Source organism: Amblyomma maculatum, chromosome 10, assembly GCF_055883805.1.
Source record: "Amblyomma maculatum isolate TAMU_Amacu chromosome 10, ASM5588380v1, whole genome shotgun sequence".
Taxonomy (NCBI): Eukaryota; Metazoa; Arthropoda; class Arachnida; order Ixodida; family Ixodidae; genus Amblyomma; species Amblyomma maculatum.
In genome coordinates, this window is record NC_139353.1 from 22,391,618 (window position 1) to 22,413,031 (window position 21,414).

The 21,414-nt window shown below is 44.8% G+C and overlaps 1 protein-coding gene across 1 annotated transcript; it reads right to left on the bottom strand.

Moving 5' to 3' along the window:
- Nucleotides 1-2,382: 2,382 nt before the first annotated feature.
- LOC146175837 (galectin-4-like) lies at nucleotides 2,383-20,820 on the bottom strand. The gene is made up of 8 exons (XM_084582194.1): nucleotides 20,591-20,820; nucleotides 20,424-20,509; nucleotides 20,154-20,346; nucleotides 16,223-16,351; nucleotides 14,587-14,652; nucleotides 14,028-14,119; nucleotides 12,207-12,387; nucleotides 2,383-4,027 (listed from the first exon to the last, which is right to left on the bottom strand). Exons 1-8 carry the CDS (start codon nucleotides 20,660-20,662, stop codon nucleotides 3,878-3,880), a joined length of 969 nt encoding a protein of 322 aa, XP_084438320.1. The 5' UTR covers nucleotides 20,663-20,820; the 3' UTR covers nucleotides 2,383-3,877.
- Nucleotides 20,821-21,414: the final 594 nt, after the last annotated feature.

Genomic DNA, 21,414 nt, shown 5'->3' on the forward strand with positions numbered 1-21,414 from the left:
CGTTTCGATGGAGGCGAAACGAAGAGGCGTCCGTGTGCTGTGCGATGTCAGCGCACGTTAAAGATCCCCAGGTGGTAGAAATTACTCCGCAGCCCTCCACTACGGCTCCTCTTTCTCTCCACTTTCACTCCCACCTTACCTTACGGCGTGGTTGAGGTGTCTACAGAGAACAAGTGAGACAGTTACCGCGCCTTTCCCTTCCTATAAATCAATGCAGGAGGCGAAACGAAGAGGCGTCCGTGTGCTGTGCGATGTCAGCGCATGTTAAAGATCCCCAGGTGGTCGAAATTACTCCGTAGCCCTCCACTACGGCTTCTCTTTCTCTCTTTCCACTTGTCCCACCTTCCTCCCTTCCCTTACAGCGCAGTTGCGGTGTCCACAGAAAACAAGTGAGACAGTTACCGCGCCTTTGCCTTCCTATAAATAAATCAGGTGGCCGCGGGGTGGTGCAGTGGCAAGACGCCCAACCACTGTGCCGGAGTACCCGGATTCGAACCTGACCTCGGCGGCTATGTCTCGATGGAGGCGAAAAGAAGAGGCGTCCGTGTGCTGTGCGATGTCAGCGCACTTTAAAGATCCCCAGGTGGTTGAAATTCCTCCGTAACCCTGCACTACGGCTTAAGGATAGGATATATATATATATAAGGAATAACAACCAGGATAGGCTGCACAGCACATGCAAGGCCCATTTCAAGTCAGACTTTGTTCAAGCCTACAGAGTGAACAGGTGATATGACAATCTAAATAGAATGCATCCGATCAATCTGTTTCATTTCTTGTGGGTATGCTGCTTCATGTCGCAGTACAAAGCTATATGCAGGCACCCACACAAGATTCCAGCCGCAGATATAAGAAGGAACCTGAATTTATTTGGTCTTTAAAGGTGCTGCTAGGTCAATTATGCAGACAGCATGACAGCATGGGGAATATAGATGCTACATCATATGTGGATGCATCCATAGATTGCACATGAATAATTTTTGTCTAGAATTTCATGTTCCAAAAACTTTTGCGGGAACCTGTACAGAAAGTATCAGCAAACTTCAAGTTAGAAATAAGTTTCCTAGGCTTCTTATTAGGTATAAAAGCCCTCAGCCCCATACCTCCCAAGTTACCTCTTACCCACTGGGCCAACATTTGGAAGCATGTAGAGTGGCTGTGAAACAAACTGCTCAGGTCTGGACAAAACTAAACAGAAGCAGCCAACATCTGAAGAATTAGCTCATAGCAGCATGAACTTCAGCCAGCGCAAAGGAAACAAGGATGCAAGACACATTGGACTCTTGAGCTTGCCTTCCACGGCAAAGGAGCAAAAACTCAAGCTGTATCGTCTGCAAGACCGCATGTGACATTCTCAAGAGCACTCTCTCCATGGCCCATATGTCTCTTGTGCTGTCTTATGTACCATTCAGAGGCCTAGCTACCTGAAATTTTTCAAATACACTAGACAATGAAACATGAGAAGATTTCGAGCTGTGAGAAGCTATTTATCAGCTCTGTTCAGGACTTGTGCTCCCAGTTGGAGAGTATGCCTTGCAAATCTACATTTCCTTTACTCTGAGACGCTTTTAATATTACGGGAGAGTGCATCAATTAAGAAATGGGCATGAGCAAGACATCTATGAAGAAAGTGTAACCGATGGTCTCTTAGCGTGCAAATTGGATACCAAGTGAAGGAAAGTGTAGCAGGGGGCGGCAGAAAGTCAGGTGGGTGGATAAGATTAAGAAGTTTTGCAGAGGTCAAGAGGATGCAACTAGCACAGGACCGGGTTAGTTGAAACATGAGAAAGACCTTCGTCCTGCAGTGGGTATAATCTGCCTGATGATGATGATGATAATGCATTTAACGGTGGGTAAAAGAATGCAAGCAAGTTAGCAGACATTTGTGCTAAAAGTACTTTTTTAAGTGCGTAATGGCACTCACGATATGCGGCACACATACGAGCACATGGTGGAGCAATGAGGAGACCCTTTCCTGTCCTTTGAAAGGGTGTCATTGACAATAATGTAACATTTATTTGGTCCAATAATAAGTTAGCCACATCAGAGAGGGGCTACTGCAGAAGTGTCAAGAGTTTCGCAAATATTGGACAGTTTCCAAACCACAGCCAAACGTTTCAAAATGCAGCAAAAGCTCTCTGCATTCTGGAACATAAATTTTCACATCTTCAATATTTAAAAAAAAAATCAGTGAAAATGTACGATTCGGGTTTCAAGTGGATACATGGATCAGCATTTGTCAGGTAGCTGAAGAACACTGAAGGTCCTGGTTTTGGGTGGCACAGTGCCAGCAGCTGTGCAATTGACTCAAGATGACGCTCCTCGCACATTTGCCACTATAATACTTAAGGCAAGCGCTGTACTACCAAAAAATCACGTCAGTGATGTTATAATCTTTTTTTATTTGTGCTGCCCTCATCACATCGGGAACACAACAGTGCTTTCATTGCAGTCAGCTCATGCAAAGCCTGCTGTGCAATAAGAACTCTGTGTTAAAACTGAACAAAAAGCAAAATAGGAAGCAAAACAGACCATACTCTGCTGCAAGTGATATACAGTCAATTGACAGAGATACTGAGCACCAGCACAAGGTACTGAAGCAGGCGTCAGCACAAGTAAGCAAAATGAAATGAAAAGGAAGGTGCATGCCTAAAATTTAATTAGTGAGTGGAAGTAAAAGACAAAAGCAATATATTGAACAACAAAACAAAGTAAAATTAAAGCTTTGTAGTAACCAGTTAGCTGTTTTGATTTATTATTGTGCAAAACAAAACAAAGCACACAAGTAGAAGTTTCTTTTTTTGTTCTCAATTTTCATTTTGTTGCTATTTAATTGCGCACTGCTGAAACAGATTTTTATTCATTAGTTAGAGCAGAGAACAGCTTTATTGCCATCCATGCCTCACTGACCCATACTGTATGCTGTCAAGCCAAAGACTCATAACAAACAAAAACAAAAGTTTCAAAGCAAAACGTGCAGAAGCAAACGTGCAACTTTTCCTGTCCTAAACACAATTACAGCAGAGACCTCGTTGATAAGAAGTTAGGAGAGGAGCAAGCATAGCGACAATATACTGCACCATGGGAAAAAGGACAAGAACTGCACAAGCACTGCCTCGATATTTAGCATGAAAATAGTCCACTTGACCGATTCAGAAAGCAGGCATCAAACAGGGCTGCCGCTTTTATCCACTTTCTCCCAAACTTGGCAAAAAAAGGCACATTTGCATTCGGAGCGATGTGCAATGGCCCCACGTGTCTTGCTTCACACAGTAGCCAAATTCCTGTGGTAGTTAATTTGATTTTAGCTGCCAGCGACGACCATGTGCACTATTTATTACAGCATATATCATTGCTGTAAAGCGCAGATTGCACTGAACTTGTTGCTGATGCGGAGCAGGCCGTATTGGGCATATTTGTGCGCTACTTTCGAAAGCACTTCAGGGGATGTCAAGGTGCGCAAAGGGGCCGAGCTAGTGCCAACTAATATCCAGGTACATATGTAATTTTATTCTTTACAGGTTTATGTGTATGCTTTGGCAAACTCTCAATGTACTGAATGTCATGTAATTAATGGACATGTAATTGCATGGCTCCATCCTGCACTATCATTATGAATTACCTCTTTATTTGTTAAAACATGTTCAAGCAAATCAATACCACATCATCTTCTTCACTGACCTTCAAAATCTGATGCGGTCGTATCTTAACTTGGACTCCTTCATCTTCGATCTAACAGACCTAACAAAAAGAAAAAGGGTCCACAGAGGTGGTTTCAACCTTTGTACTGGCTCCGCGGTAACTAACGACTAGACCTTTATTCAAATGTAACAGAGAAGCCATGGGCCCTCTGGCAAAGGCTGTGTTGACAGCCTTTTTATTGCTGGCAGAACTGGAACTTGCAGGCCGCCAGCATCACGTCGCCCTCCACGCTAAAGTGGCTGATGCGTTGCAGAGGCTGGAGACGGTGCTGGAACTGCAGGTAGTGTTGTCCGTTGACAGCCACATCAAAGCAGGAGTCCAGAACCTGCCAAAAGAGTGATGGATGACTGTTCTGTACCACCTGAACGTGTCAATGTGCCTCTCAAAATGAGTTGAGTTGGGTTTAATGGAACATAGGCTACTATGGTCATCATGCACCAAACGCAATGTTTAGTGTGTTATCTGTGTGAGAGACAGCTAAAAAGTTATTCTAAAATACTGTAACTGATTTAAAAGATTTGCTTCTTTCAGAAATGAGACAACACAAAGTATTAACCAGTGAGTCTTGTCCTAAGAGCAGGCTGGAATGAAAAGGAATGTGTCCATCGAAGAATTGTGAGAAGTCTTTTTTTCTTAGTTTGTGCAGTCTCTAGCATGAGCATAAAATGTGGATTATTGTTATCTCTTCTCCACACAGTCCACTTGCCGGTCTCTCCTGTTTCGAAAGAATAAAGCTGTGAGTAAGGTGTGTGCATTCAATGTGCAAGTGACATAAAATGACTTCAATGAAACGTTCCTGATGTGAGCTTGGCTTCTATTTTTCTATTATGAGCTTTATTAGGTGTTGCTTATTTTTTTCTTCATTATCGAGTTTTGATGCTATTATTCTCTTATCTTGTAGTCTACTAGCTTCAAGCGGTCCTTGTAAGGAATGCATACTTTCTTACTTTCTTGGTGTTGAGCTCGTGCAGCCCACACATCTGCTTTCTCGTTTCCATTGATTCCAATGTGGCTTGGAACCCAGCACGATTTTATGCCGTCTCCCCTTGTGGCTTTTGTTATGTTGTGTACGCTATCGCCGATCAGTGGTATAACTGCATTTCTAAGATGAAGGGCGGTGGGTACGCTTAGGAAATCAGTGTAAATGATACTGCTCTTCGCATTATCATTTATTGCTGCTTCTATTGCTTTTCAAAATGAAGAAATGTGTTGAGCGAAATGCGACCTCCAAATTTAAAAGCAAGCAATTCTAAAACAAACAGGCACTTTGTGTAACTTTTTCAATGTCTTTTGTGCAGTGGAAACACAGTAGAGCCAAGATAACTTCAGACTGCGATTACTTCGAAGATTTTTGGCAGCGCCAAAATTTAAGAAAGTAGTTCTCTCAGATAATTCGAACAGCATTAACCTGATAGTTTGTCATTTCATACAGCTTCAGAGATTAATGTGGCAAACTGGGCGTGTTGGTACGTGTTTTGAACAGATGGCAGCGCACAAGAGAGAGGGACTTAAGACATTCATGTCATCTCGTTTAAGTCTTTGTCCCTTTTGCGTTGAAATCTGTTCAAAGCATCAGAGACTCGCAGTGTGCTTGAATGCCATAGCAGACCAGCACTGCCGCTCATGGAACGAGAACTGGGCTTAGTTGGTTGTGCATGCTGCTTTCGATGCATTGAATTTAGCACATCGAAAGCAGCACCGTCATTCACATCAGCGTAATACTCAGACAGCAACTTGGTAACCAAGCTGCTGTTTCCCTCGGTTTCCAAATTGCTCGCTTACACTTAGTGGCTTTGTGAATTGGGAAATTCAGGTGCTTTAGTCTTCATTAAGCTAGCATCACTTCTCCTTGGTGAGTTCTACAACAAGCATTCATGCACACACACTTTTTTCTCTTGTTACAAGAACAAGCAACTTGTCTCGTTACATTCCCCAAAAATGCCGCAGTGAAAACTACTGTATGTCAAAAAATGTGCCTAACTGAGAACATTTTAAAATGTGGCACATAAAACTAAACTAAACTTTTCATATGTTCTATCATACACTCAACGGCTAGCCTTGAGGCAAGCTTTGCCAATAACTAACCATAATTATTCCAAGGGAGATTCAAAAATAGCTCTTGATTTTGGGATCAGTGTATAGTAGAAGGAATTCTGCAGCCAGCAATGATGGCAACTACGAAGTTGGCGTAAAATGTTTAATATCGTCTTGTTTGATTCTGTTCCCTTGTCAAACACAGTGTGGCGACATACTCTGCACATATTTCCACGCAGTTTCTGCCTTGTTATCAACCGGCACAATGTAACACAGCCACAGGCTGGAGTACGTTACTGATAAAACACAGCGCTATCACTGTGTCACCCGAGGCATGCGTCGCCGACGGTGGTTAACAAAACAGGCTGCCCGGCTGGAAAAGGCAGCTTTTTCCTTTCACTACCGAGACAAGCGTAGCATTGGTATGCTCGTCCACTGCCACCACTAACCGAATAAACAGCTGTAGATTTTTTATGTTGTGATTCGTCCTTCCGCAGAAACTACATCCCACGGCAGTAAAATCTCATTACAAGAGTAAGATTACAAGAAATACGGTTATAAAGAATATTTAAAGTGGTTTGGTTGATTTTCCTGTGTTGGCCATGTTAACAACATCACATAAAAGAGACACTCGGTCACTAAGGACAACATTTCTAGGTCCCTAGAGTAAATTCTTCACTCTTTAGAAGAGACACAACCAGATAAGCTCCCTGCAACATGGCCGACGTCATACCAACTCCTATGTGCTGCACTTTTTTTTCCCTCGGCTTGATTCTGTTCCGTTCCTCAGCTGGATGTCACACATCACATGGTTGCGATTACTGTCCAACTGTACTGAAATTTTTGTCGTCCTGCATCTTTCATAGCAGTCATGCTCCCGCATCGACTCTGTAACACAGTACCATTAGATGGATTGCCGTTGCAGCGTCCGTGGGGCCGGTCGTTTTGTGCACCAGTTATCGAATTTTGAAAATATCGCCATGCTTCCACTTGATTCGTTCACCATAGTTTTGCATTAATATGCTCACAAAAACGTGACCGACGTCATATCAACCTGTATGCGCCGCACTTTTCATTGCCTTGGCTCGACTGCATTCTATTCCACAGGTGGGTATCACACCTTGCATGGTTGCGACTATTGTCTCATTGAACCGTAATTTTCATCACTCTACTTCTATAATTGCTGCCTCGCTCATGCACCGACTGTTGAGTTGAATTTACATCGGGTTGGATTCACGTCCCAGCTTCCATAGGGACAGCTGCTTTGTATACCAGTAGTCAGAAAGGTTGGAGTCGGGAGCTGTTGCCATGTTTGCATGGGACAGTTCTGCTCGACGATTCATTCGAAATAATTTTGCATTGGGCAAAACTCAAACGTCTGAAAGTGCTGAAGTGAGTGAAATATCTACATATAGAAAAAAAAATGGGCCCAATAGCTAACCATGTTTATATTGGATCTTAAACTTGTGTTTATACGCACATATATACTCATTGTATCGTATGCGTCAGGGACAGCATGCGCAGTGCGGCCTCAAAATGTACAACTGATACGCAACAGCCGATACGCTGCTGTCCAAGCCATCTGTATAAATACGCGTTGCTCAAATAAAGCTGTGCTTTTTTCCCCCTGGCATTCGGTGTACCATGACGTCGATACATGGTGTCAGAAGTGGCTAACGCCGACGAGCAGACCGAAGAAATAAGCCACGAAATGGATTTCTTAAGGCCACCGGACGCACTTCACCTGAAAGGGGACATCGCAAAGAATTGGCAGCTGTTCAAGCAGAAGTTCCAGCTTTTCCTGACGGCGACAGAAACAGCAAAGCCTCGACCAGAGCCAGCGAAAACAGCGCTACTGCTGACTACCGGAGGTGAAGAAGCAATTGAGGTATTTAACACCTTTACTTTTTCGGAAGATGAAAGCAGCAGTGACTACGCGACGGTAATCAAAAAGTTTGACGAGTATTGCGCAGCCCAGAGCAATGAAGTATATGAGCGCTACTTATTCAGGAGGCGAGTGCAGGAACCTGGCGAGCCATTCGAGCACTTTTTGAGAGATTTGAAGACTCAAGCACGACTTTGTAACTTTGCTGGGTTACTCGATTCAGTGATCAGAGACCAAATTGTTTTTGGTATAACTGACGACAAGATACGCGAGAAGTTATTGAGAGATAACAAGCTCACCCTCCAGAAAGCAGAACAGATCTGCAAGGCTGCCGAAGCAGCCGCGGCGCATAAGGAAATATGGGAACAAGACCATCATCAGGTCGACCCAGTCCACAAAACGAGCTCTACCCATCGTAAAAGGCAGCAGGCCTATATCTGCCAAAGCTGCGCACGAACGCACGCACCGCGGAGCTGCCCTGCTTTTGGTCGTACTTGTTATAAGTGCCAGCGGAAAAACCACTTTGCGGTCTGCTGTAAAGCAAAGCAGCAAATAAGTGAGCTCACTGGTTCCGAGGAAGAGTTCGATGTACTCAACGTGGCTGTCAGAAACACTGTCCGTGAGCGCGATTGGCTTGCTCAAGCACAAGTTGGCAACTTGTCGGTGTGCATGAAAGTTGACACCGGTTCACAAGCCAATATTCTTCCCCTCAGTGTCCTAAACAAGATGCTGCCAAAACCACCGCTGAAGCCCAGTTGCGCGACATTGCGGTCCTTCGGCGGAAGCGAAATTCAACACTTTGGCACGATCACTACGGAAGTGAAGCTTAATGGTCACAACGCCGTTCTACAGTTTTTCATTGTGCGCAAAGGGCAAGCGATACTAGGCCTTCAAGCCTGCGAACGCCTTAGACTCCTTTCGCGGCAGGTGCACGCAGTGTCTCAAGATTCAACACAAACAGTGGTAGACGAATTCCGTCATCTGTTCAGCGGCACGGGTTGCGTTGAGCGTCGATACCATATGGTACTCCGCGATGACGCCGTGCCGGTAGTGCAGCCAGCGCGACGAGTTCCACTAGCCTTGCGGGAGCCACTACGGGAAGAGCTGCGACGCATGCAACAGGGTGGAATCATTTCCAAGGTGATAGTACGAAAAAAGGATGGAAAACTTCGGGTATGCATGGACCCTAGGAAGATTAATGAATGTATTAAAAGAGAACATTACCAGATGCCAACGCGAGAAGACATAGAGGCGGAGCTGGCCGGGGCAACTGTTTTCTCGCGCCTCGATGCGAACGCCGGATTCCACCAGATACCCTTGGACGAGGAAACGTCAAAACTGTGCACATTTGCAACGCCTTTCGGGCGGTACCGTTTTCTTAGGTTACCTTTTGGGATTTCATCTGCTTCAGAGGTTTTCCAAAAGATTCTGAATGAAATCTTCGATGGACTACAAGGTGTTAGAGTATATGTTGACGACGTATTAGTCTGGGGCAAATCGATGAAAGAGCACAATGACCGGCTGAGGCTAGCGCTAGAAGCGGCAGAACGAGCTGGCTTGACTTTCAACCCGACCAAATGCACAGTTGGCGTGACAGAAATAGAATTCCTAGGTGACACAATCAGCAGTGAGGGAGTAAGACCTAGCCACTCATTGATACAATGCATGACGCAAATGCCTGAGCCGAAGGACAAACAAGCAGTGCAAAGAATGCTCGGCGTAGCAAACTACTTCAGCAAATTTCTGCCATCGTTGGCGCGCAGGACAGCACTACTACGAGGTTTGCTAAAGCAAGACACTGTGTTTGAATGGACGGCGAACCACGCCAAAGAGTGGAACCAGCTTTGCGACAGCATGAGCAAACAACCACTCCTATCGCTTTTCGACCCTGCAAAAGAAACTAAAATTTCATGCGATGCATCGCAAAACGGCTTAGGTGCTGCATTATTACAGCTTCACGATAATGAGTGGAAGCCGGTCGCATACGCGTCTAAAGCTCTGACGGAAGCCCAGCAGCGATACTCGCAGATAGAAAAAGAAGCCATGGCGATTATGTACGGTTGTGAAAGGTTCAATCATTTCACATACGGTCGTCACATTATCGTGGAAACCGATCATCAACCTTTGATAGCGATATCTCAAAAAGCGATTGGTGACATGCCGCCAAGGCTGCAACGCTTCTTTCTGCGACTGCTTCGTTACGATATCAAGATTGTTTTTGTTCCAGGAAAGCACCTCTTCCTGGCCGATATGCTGTCCCGGGCTTCACTCAACTGTGACAAGACCGACATCGACAGCCAAGATGCAGAAGTACACACCGTGAGTGTAGTTTCGTCTCGCGTGAGCCATAGAACTTTAACTCGACTGGTCGCCGAGACAAACAAAGATGAATATCTGTGCAGTGTACTCAAAAGTCTGAGAGAAGGTGCACCGGTTGAAGGTCAGCTGAAGCCATTTACTGGCGAGCTCTCGCAGGTTCAGGGCGTTTTGTTAAAGGGCTCCAAAGTGGTCATTCCCACTAGCATGAAGCACGAAATTCTGGAAAAAATTCACCAAGGCCACTTGGGTATAAGCAAATGCAAATCCAGAGCCCGGGAAGCGATATTCTGGCCAGGCATGAATAGTGCCATTGAAGCCTTTGTCCAGAAATGCGCAGTCTGCCGGAAATATGCATACAGCCAGCCGCGTGAGCCGCTGCAGATGCGCTCAGTGCCCACGCAAGCGTGGTACCGAGTTGGAATCGACATTTTTTACTATGGGGGTAGACCTTATCTTTGTGTTTACGATGCGCTCTCAAGCTTTCCGGAGGTGGAATTACTTCAGGATACATCGGCCAGGACTGTCATTCAAGCAACAAGCGCTATTTTCGCTAGATATGGCATACCAATGGAGGTATGCTCAGACAACGGACCCCCTTTTTCAAGCTACCAGTTCGCTGCATTTGCAAGAGAATATGATTTCCAGCACATTACTTCTAGCCCTAGATACCCACAGTCGAATGGCCTGGCAGAAAAGGGGGTACAGGTGGTGAAGCGAATATTAAAGAAAACTGCTGAAGCCAATCAAGATTTCTGGCTTGGTTTGCTCGCTTACAGGACAACCCCACTTGAAGGTGCTGCGGCACCCGCAGAGATTCTTCAGGCCAGAAAGCTACGAACAACGCTACCAGACACTCAAGAAGGTCCCAGTTTGCATATTTCCAAGCATCGCCAGAGTAAGAGAGACCGGCAACTCCTACCACCCCTGAGACAAGGTGACGTTGTGCGCGTGAAGAAAGTTGTCTGGGACAAAAAAGCAAAGGTCGTGCAGCGCTGTGCTGAACCAAGGTCCTACAATGTTCTAACAGAAGACGGCAGACTTCTGCGTCGCAATCGAAAACATCTCATGTCTACGAAAGAAAACTTTCTGAGTGAACTTGACGACGACAGCGATGACACCATTGAGGACAGCACGCCGCAGCATCAGCCGCGACCAGTGACATCTGATGGTGATGCAGTGTCAAGCGCTCCGGGGTTAAGACGATCGCAGAGACAACGTGCACCCCCGCGACGCTTGGAATACGGCAGAGACTTTCAGCAAATGTCTTAAGTTATTCTTTTGTGCACTGAGCCCATGTCGTGCTTGCAACTTTGCTTTGTTGTTGTTGTTTTTAGTTTTCTTTCCAAAAGAAGGAAGATGTATCGTATGCGTCAGGGACAGCATGCGCAGTGCGGCCTCAAAATGTACAACTGATACGCAACAGCCGATACGCTGCTGTCCAAGCCATCTGTATAAATACGCGTTGCTCAAATAAAGCTGTGCTTTTTTCCCCCTGGCATTCGGTGTACCATGACGTCGATACACTCATGTGCATGGTTCTAGTCCGGCTCCTCAGTGTTTTTAGAATTTTTGGTTACAAGAGACCTTGGTTAAAAAAGACATCTTTCTCAGGTCCCTTAGTGTCTCTTGTAACGAGGTTTTACAAAACCTGCTTCATAAGAATATACCATGTAGTTGGTGCTAGGCATATGTACCCGCAGTTCTTTGCTCAGAAAGTGTTTTCCTAGCCCCAATCAAGCTGTTCTCTCAGCTTTATGCTAAACTTATCATTTAACTTTGAACCAGCAAGGTTCTACTTCGCTAATGCGCGGTGCAGATAGTCACATGGCAAAAGCTGTACCAAATGGCAACTCTATCAAGAGTATGAGAGAGTGTGTGCTTGCACCAAGGTGGGGCCTTTAACTGCAAAATGTGAAACCCTTTTTGCACGATTCACTCACAGGGCTTCAAGATATATTTTATATTTCCAAGCATCAAAAAAGAAAAAAAAAAAAAGAGTGTACTAGTGGTAATCAACCTGCTAAAGAAAAATTGCGGTGAAGCCCTTGACTAGTTTATTTCCCTCAATAGAATGAAATACAAGATCCTAAATAGCAAAAAAAAAAAAAGAAAATCTCTGTGCAAGCAAATGTAAGCAATAAAAAATAAAAGCAAGTATGAAATGGAGTAAGAGCTGAAAAATCATTTTAGAAGACTGAGAAGGACAGAATGAGGAAGAAGAGGGAATTGACAACTTAAATTTGTTCAGAGAGAAAAAGTGAAGTACCCGAATGAGCAGGTCAAAGTGGACTCCTGGAGCAAAGGGAAAGCCGTGGCACTTGCGTTCCTCGGTGCCCCAGTCTCCATCCTGGAAGCTGTTCCGCACCATATCCTTGTGGCGGAAGCGTGGGTTGAAGTGGAATGCAACGTCCGAGCTTAGGCCGCCACACTGGAAGTTGAAGCAGAATCTGCGCCACAAGAGCTCACTTTAAGAAAACATCCTTCAACATGTCAGCCATTGACAGAGAGAGGATTTGCCTTTTAAACTAACAAAGTCAGAGAACAACACTGAGTTTCATGAAAAAGGCCCCGCACTGGAAAAGAATGTAGAACTTTGCCCACAGCAGGTTTGCACAAAGTAAAACCATCTTCTGCCCAGGAATATACTCCTTGAATTCATCTGGACAACAGTCTTAATGCTACGATTTATGTATATATATCTCTGTAAGCAAAGCGGTTGCTGTCAAGAGTGACAAGATACTGAGAGATGGCTCAGTGCAATACTGTATAAGAAAAAACACAGAAGCATGTGGAGAGAGGAAGTGTGGCACGATAAGAGGAGGCCAGTATGATAGGAAACCTCGCTGCGTACTAGACGAATTACACACGGTATCTTTAGTCTCCCTAGCAAGCAAGTCAACAACGACGCTATCAATCAAAGGTGATGAATTTCGGCGTGCAGCCTTGGTGGTGGCAGCGACAAGAACGCCTGGCAGTTTTGGCAAATGAAACACAAACGCTTGACCTCCTGGGTATGGCTATGCCAATGGAGAAAACATGCTTCTCTCTCTTTGCTTCAACAGAATAGCAGCAGTAAAAACGAGGAAGACACTTTTCCTTGTAACGTGGCGGCTCGAGCTTCATGACCGTGCTTTATGTGGCTTTTCCTGGTAGCCACGGTCAATAAAAGGTTCAATCTGGGACCCTTCTAGCCCTGTACTCAACTCGCTACCGACTGGCAAGCCAAGATATCATCACCACCAGAACAATTGACCCTCGTCATTGGAAATTTTGCGAGGAGGTGCCAGGGATGCCTCTTGGTGTGGGCAGTTCCTTAAAAATTCAAGTGCATCTAGCTGATTGAACACGTCTTGATTAGTTTCGTTCCCTACCTAAAGAACTAGGGACCACGGAGTGTATAAAATGAGCCGGACAGCATGCTGTACGAGACTGAGGCTGTTTAGTCAGGTTTTATGCTCTCTCCATTTAAATATGTAGAATAAGTTTTGCACAGTCATCCTTGCTGCTGACTGCAGCTCTCCCAGACTCTAGCAGCAAGTCCGTTGACCTGGGGCCTATGGACTGCTGTTCTGAAACCCGTCCGATTGGGATGGAACATGACGAAGAATAAACAGCACCGTCCAAAAGAATGATGAAACGTCAATTCATTATTCTTTTGATTGGTTAGGTTTAACTTTTGTGAGACTAAATTTACTTCGAGTAACACAGTTTGCTCTCATGGGGCTGGGAAAGTTCCCTCACAATAAGGCTTCCAGTGATCTGCCAGGTTGGCTTGAACATTAAATCCCAAAACGAGCATGCTTTGCAAGAATTTTATGGTTAAAATGGACGAAAGACCAAAAAGATTCATTAAACAAGGTCAGTTGTTTCATCTTGCTACTGCACAGGGTATCACCTTAAGAGAGACGTCAAGGAGAATATGAGATGATCCTTTGTTTTTTCCTCTTCTTGTCATTCCAGTAGGTGATATGATTTTTGCAGAAGTGCTTGTTTTGGGATTGAAATTTTTTGGATATTTTGGACATGCTAAGGCTGATACTAATTGTGCATGCAAAATGTGTGCAGCACAAAAGGGTAGGAAACTCACGAGTTCGCCTCGCTGTGGGGCCGTCCACTGAGGTATACCATGAGCCCTGGTGCAAGGCGGCCACCGGGCAACATTTGCAGAAATGGGGTGGGCTGTGCACGGGGAAGAGAGAAGAAAAGAGGAGCCTTCAGCACAGACAGCTTTAGCGAACACTTTCACTGCTTACTACAATGAATATGTGCAATATTTTCCTTGAAGCTTGTACGCCTTCAGACTCCCTTGCAGATCGTCTAGTAACCGGAGTTGAAAAGTAACCTAATACAGTACAACAGCTTGCCTCTGGCAGCATATCTCATGCACCCACTAATTCTCTCCCCTTCTTTACAAAATGATTATGTCGGAATGGCCCCTGCACCATTAAACTGCCAACTAATTCTCTCCCCTTCTTTACAAAATGATTATGTCGGAATGGCCCCTGCACCATTAAACTGTCAATCTCTTGTTCCCTTTCACATTATCAAGTTCCCTTTCATGTTCTCTGTAAAATGCTACATGGCTATTGTAGAGCTATCTCAGTTCTTGGCATCCCCTAACCTCCTTGCAGGTAAGCGTCACTCACCGGGTTGTACACGATGGTGGGCTCATTTGCCACTGCCACTGGTTGAGGGCCCTCCATGGGAGGCAGCTGCATGCAGTGGTCAAAGCAGTTCGATTGAAAAATGCTGACAGCACAAAACCATTTTCATCTTGTAGAGCCGAAAGACAGAATTTAGTTGTGCCATGTTGGCTAATAACAGTTGCTATGGTTCAGGTCATGTCAAGCACGAGATGTACAGCTCTTAAAAAGCACAATAAGAGCACTGATAGCATGCCGCTGCAGGTACCAGCATATAGCTCCAAATGCCAGAAGAGGACAGAGCTGAGGAGCCCCGTCTTGCCAGTAATGTGGCAGCAGCAATCACAGGGTATTATGCTCAAGTGAGATGTTAAAAACCTTTAGGTACAACCGTAACTGGTGTCACTGTGGCTTTCACAAGTGTTTCTGTGAATCAAATAGAAGCAAACAAACAAACAAAAAAAACTTCCTTGCAAGCCCTTGGCAAGGTCCAAGCATGGCATGAGAGATGTCCCTGAGTAATCTTGTGATACCAGCCAAGCTTCTACAAGAGCAATCCCTCACATTTGTCAGCATCAAGCCCGTTCCCTAATAGGCAGCCCTTTTATTAGAAAAAAAAACGGGGCAGGTCAGTAAGGCCTGGGCTTTAAAAGACCAGTGCACTAGGCCTTTGGCCACGGTCTTTTCACTCGGCATTTAACCCGAAGCAGACTGTAGCCGTACAATGCAATCAGGTCATTCCCCAATGCTGCTGCGAATAATTTCTGAGTCATGCAGCACCTCAATCACCATAGCAGCAAAAAGATTACAGGACTGCACTTACTCAAGAGCGGCAAAAGCCACTTTACAGAACTATTTTCACTAAATGAATCGTCATCGCCATCCTTGCTATCATGATCATCATCACTATCGCTACTATCATCATCAACTAAATGCACCATCGTTGTAATCACTACTACCATCATTATCGTTTTCACTAACTGCAGTGTCATTATCATTGCTACTACCATCATTATCATAATCGCCAACTGCATCGTCACTGTCACTGCTACTATCATTGTCACGCTAAACAAAGAGAATTGCAATCTGTTCCTGACGAGCCTAGCGTGTAGTGGTTTGCACGTTTGGCTGAGATTCAAAGGGATAGTCGTTCAATTTCCTGGTGGAGGAAGATTTTTTTTTTTTTTTAAGCGTTGGTTCGTGGGGACATTTTCTTTCCTCACTCCCTATTTACACCTTGTACCTTAACAGGTACAAAGCAACTGGTAATCTGTCGTCAAGTCGTCTCCTGTGGATTATGATCTGGTGCTTTGAAGTGCACACGGCATAACAGCCCATTTTACTTTCACCTCCAAGGTCAGCAGTTGTGATGACTAGCTATTTTGAAACTATACTACACCTTTGCATCAGATGGATGGATTTCATGGGAACACACATGATCCACCGAGGTCGAATATTTGGTCTTACTAAGGCAAAACTGAAAGAAACCTCGACTCCTCTTTTCCATTACAACACCACATTCCCTTTCTACCTTTTTTTGTCTCCCTGAGCACTGTTCTAAACATGCAAAGCAGTTTTCACTTTGTGGCACCGATAGGCTAAGAAACCTGGGTGCCTTCTCCACATGTGGTTACCGTACCAAAGATCCTAGTGGTGGCTTGTGCTCGATCCTGTGAACAGTGACACAGCCGTCCATCTTGAGCTTCTCCACTGTGGAGTACAGCAGCCGGTGCTTGAAGTCAGCAAAATGGTGTTGGTTGAAGGCTACCTGCATACACATACCAGCCACTGCTTACTAGGTATCTAAGCTTCATCATCCACCACCAAAAGATTGTTTTCTAGCAGCCCACACTGCCATAACAGAGCGTGACCTGGAAGTTGAGGAACAAGTAAAAATATTCTACTTGCATAAGATTATAACGAGCTTTATCATAAGGCGAGCTCGTTTACTAGGGCTAGGTCGAGGCTTGCAACTAGGCGCCGGCTCGAACAGCTGGTGCTCGCATCTTGTGCCGGCGCGCTGGCACCAGGTCATCTTCTTCTTTACATACTTTTTAAGTTCTCACATTTCACATTCAGAAGGATCTGTGGCATAAAGTGATTAACTTGGCAAGCAGTAAATGTGTCGGTCTATTTGTCAGAAAAAAACAAACAAGAAATGCATTAATCTATGCATGAAGCCATGAAATGCCAAGTCAGGCTACATAGTCTAAATGCTTTATTGGTGTGTTGTAGTGCCACACTAAGTGTTGGCAAAAATTAAAAATGAAGAACCTGGCTGAAAATGTTAGTCTTTGCATGTGTAAAGATCTTTGCACGAATTGTACTTTCAATGTAGCATTCATTTAGTCATAAACAAAAAGAATCAGCTGCACTTTGATCATGGCATTAACCACTAAGATTTGAGAGTTAGTAGTTAGTAGTAATTTTTGTTTAGGCCATGTTAATGTGGGGCACCTGCCTGACTCAGCCATAACTAATCATAAATATTCACATACAGTGATGGCAAACCAAAACAGTCAACTTTTATAGAAATGGTATTGATATTGCAATCTTGCACCCATGGGAACGAATGTTCCCTTCCGTGGCTTCCACAGTAGAGAGCTGTTTCCTCCGACGCATGTGAGTGGCGCTACAAGTATTGCTGCTGCGGGAGTTCACTGTTCAAGCTCACTCCTTTAGGTCTGCCATGGCACCAAACAAAGAGAATTTCAGGATTAACTCTGACAGAATTGGGCAAGTGTCTCAACCAAACACAGCATAAAACAAAAATTGCCACTAAATGTCAAATCTGTGGGAAATTTGAGACTGAACACGCTAACAGAAAGGCTAAAGAATTTTTTTTTTTTTTTTCAATGTGCTCCGAGCGACGGAACAGTCAATACATTTACTGTGCATCAAAGTTCAGTGCTGCAAGTTGTTGACATATTGTGCAAAGAGGTATAAGTTGAGTAAGCAAATGAACAAAGAAAACGACAGTTTACGTTTTCCTCCCAGCAATAATGCAAGAAACATATCACATGAGATATCAATAGAGAAATAAAGAAAGAACTTGTTTGCCATGGCAACAATTAGTGTTGTCACTGCCTTACTGCAGCAATAACAGGCCCATGTTGCTGATTTTCCACTAAACAGCAGCAGACTCTTGGTAATGGCCATTACTCTGTCCATTACTGCCACTTACCATCGCCTGGAACAGTGCACTGCAGTCAGAGGCTACAATTCGCAAGTCTACCAACAGTGCCTTTCTCAGAGCAGGATAAGCCGGCAAAACCTCAATACAGAGATGCTTATGCATATCCTTGTGATGGGATATGCAGTGCAGAAGTGTGGAAACAGCATCCAGGTACAAATGCGTTAATTTTCACTCAACCTTTCATATGAGATCTTTACTGTATTGACAACATGTCACATTGTTTGTTGACAAGTATGCAAAAAGGCCATCTCGGAAGGCAATCTTAGGATGCGAAAATCTGTTGAGGGAAGGTAACTGTAGCGGCAGAAGTCTGGGCTGCATTACATCCAATAATTAATGTAAATAAAAAACCTTAGCAAACATCCTTGGGGGCACATCCATCTGTTGGTGCCACCAAGGAATTATCGCTATATTCACGAACAACTTTTTGCGATTATGCAGGCAAAGCTACAGAGCCGAAACACATCAGCTCAATGTGCAGCAAAATATCGTACCTTCACAAATCTCGTGGGTCGTGCGCTGGAATACTGCACTATTATGGAAATGTTTGTCTTATTATTACATCAAGATTGTACTGCAATAAAAGCCAATACAGTGTTAGTGAAGTGATTTTAAAAATGAGTACACTAAGCCGTGCAAATGCGATGGCTGAGCCATCTGCCGGGAATCCCGCAAAGTGTACGTCAGCTGCATCTTGCCGCAGTTTTCGTATGCTTGCGCAATGAGTGTCAACAACGTGCATAGCTTAGGATGTTAATTAATCATGAATTTATGTTTGCTTAGTGCTTTAGTGGTGTAAAGGAATGCATTTCTACGTCATTGATGGCTTGAGTAGAATTGAAACCGAAATTGTAACCGAGGCCAGGTATGCCAGAATTACATAGAGTAGTAACACCGTGATGAAAGCTCCGCCCCTGTAGCCTCGGCTGCATAGGCACAAAATGTAGTCCAGGAGTAAAGACTTGGGCACAGTATGGTATATGAAGGTTTAACACCTCTAAGCTGTATTGGGTTATGCAAGACCTGTTACAAACCGATCAGTTAGCCCCACTCCTGCTGGTTGAGGCCGACTGTTGGCAGTGTTGTATTTTTGCGTCACAGGCATCTGTGGTTTACGTCATGGCCAAGGCAGCTAATGATGATTTTGAGTCCCTAATTATGTGGGCTGAATGTGACAGTCTTTCACGAGTGCCCCGCGGCAGTCCATTTTGACTACAATTGAAAAATGATGGCACGGTATGCGGCAATGAGACTGCAACAGTAATGCCAGCATGAGCAATGTCTTAAGAGGATGCATGAGGGCTTGTCTGACTTGACAGGCTTTGATACCTATTTCGACTTGAGAAGCCATCTGTGGAGTGGCTGTGCGATGAACTGGAAAAGATTTGGGAGGCATACACTAGAGGGCGTGCGGTCAGTGAGGCGGGAGGCATCCTGTGCGCTGCGTTTTTATGCCGCCGCTGGCAATGAGGAGCAAGCCTGCTGATCCAGCTGATTGTAATCCATGAGAAAATTTAACTGTGAGACTGCGATCGGTTTTTTATTTCACTTAAGTGTTATCGAGCTTTAAACACATATCTTTCGCAATATTGAACACTACAAATATTATTGCCTATATTTTTTTTAAAGTTCACACACGACTCCTTGTCATTTAAATAAAGCTTCTGGTTCGGCATAGTCTTGAAACCGGATGACCTTGCGTTGCGTCACGGGGTGATACTTCATTGGTTTGTCATTTTAACATTATGGTCACAAATTTGCAATCTGACTTGCGATAATCCAGCCAGCAGTGTTCCTTAACATGTACTAAAATGTTTAGGCATCAATAGCATGTGCAAAAGAGATGAAGAGCATCTAGTTATAAGATGTGTAGAAAGTTTGAGCATTAGTACAATACAAGTCCAACGGAGTTCTCATTCCAACAGTATGCCTGTACAATGAGAATGAAGCACCCATTCATCATATATATAATAGCATAACTGCTAAATATTGTGCACAGTTCTCATTGCCTGTCCATTGAACTGTGTGAGCAGGAATGTAGTGATTTCAGGCTGTCTCCACAAGAGAAGTGCTTTCTGAGATAAAAGATCACCTAGATATGGCAGCCTCCCAGATAGCTGGCTTTGCCAGCTTAGTCATACTATAAGGAGGTGTTTACGAAGACTAGAAATACAGCCACAAGACAATGTGTAGCAAGGCATACTACAGCCTATCTTTCCAACATGATATGACAAAGTAGAACACGCCTATAAGGTATATACATATACTTTGGAATACAGGTGATGAACATACGAAACGAACAGCGCACACAAAAAAGCAGTGATGGCAACGCCGCGGTGCACGGGTTTTGCAGCGATCGATTCATACGACTTACCTTGTAGCCCATCTCTTCGACGAGTATCATTGCCTCAAAGTTTTGTCCCTGTTGCACAGGCAGACGCTCAATGCGTTCTTCATCCTCCCAGCCGCCGTTGCGGAGCGTATTGAATACCACGTTGCCAACGTCGAAGCGAACGCTGATGTGCAAGGCTATGTCACCCGTGCCAGTCACCAGGTTAATGTGGAACCTGCACAAAAGCAGCGATCGCGTCATGACAGGGCAGTGATGCACTCCCTCGCCGAGTCAGTAGTAAGTACCATATACCTTTTGGGGCTGCTTAGGACGTGACCTGTCAGTTCGATAATGGTGCCTGGCACGAGCCTCTCTAAAGGGTGGTCCATCGGCACCGCCTGTCACCAAGAAAAGTGGCCCCGAGTTCAAAAAAGCCCCGACTTCAAAGACTAGCCCGAGATGCGCGCATAAATGCTCACCGGTTCGAATGTCACCAGGCGTGGTTCCGGGTACAGCGGCAAACTGCAGAATGACGACACCTTAGCTGTCATCTGCCGACGGCAGCGGAGCAGTTAAATACGGCAAGCGATGTGCGACACGCCCAGCGCAGTGAGCGAGAAACGCGACAGATACCAACGTTCCTTCCACAGGTTCCGTTTCAAGAGCACTGTTGGGCCAACTACTACGGCTTACCTGGCAGGGGAGCTTTGGATTGGATTGATGATGGCAAGGGCCGGCGTTGCTGCGACCCGGTTGGAATAAGCTAGAAGCTTGGTGCAACCGGGTGAAAATAAGCAAATCGTTATTGCAACCCATGGATTGGCTTGGCTTTGTTTATTACTTTCGGATTGGTGTTTTTGCAGGAAAGCCCAAGGCAGATCACATGTCGTGTGTTTGTAAACGACGTTTGGAATGTGTGGTCGTGTGAATCGCGATTTTTGCGCCGTCCACATTTCGTGCCTCAGTGCTCATCTTGCAGTTTCTTCATGGATTACGTTAGTAACGACAGAGGCGATAGACGCATTAGAGGCTTCGTGCATCCACAGAAGTTGAAAGAGTGCTCCTACCTGCGGACCCCGTTGGTCTCTCCGTTCATTCTGCAACAAATCATATTTGCGTGTTGCCTTACGAACAGGGCGTCTTGGATTTATTTTTGAAGCATGAATGGTGCACAGTGTGGCATAGTAAAAACCAAGAGCGTATGTAAAAGGCCTGTGTATGGGGATCGTGATTTGGTTTGTGCTGCCATGGAAGAAGAATATTCTCAATGTGTAGGTGGTCTTGGCTTTCGTTTTGAAGGTTG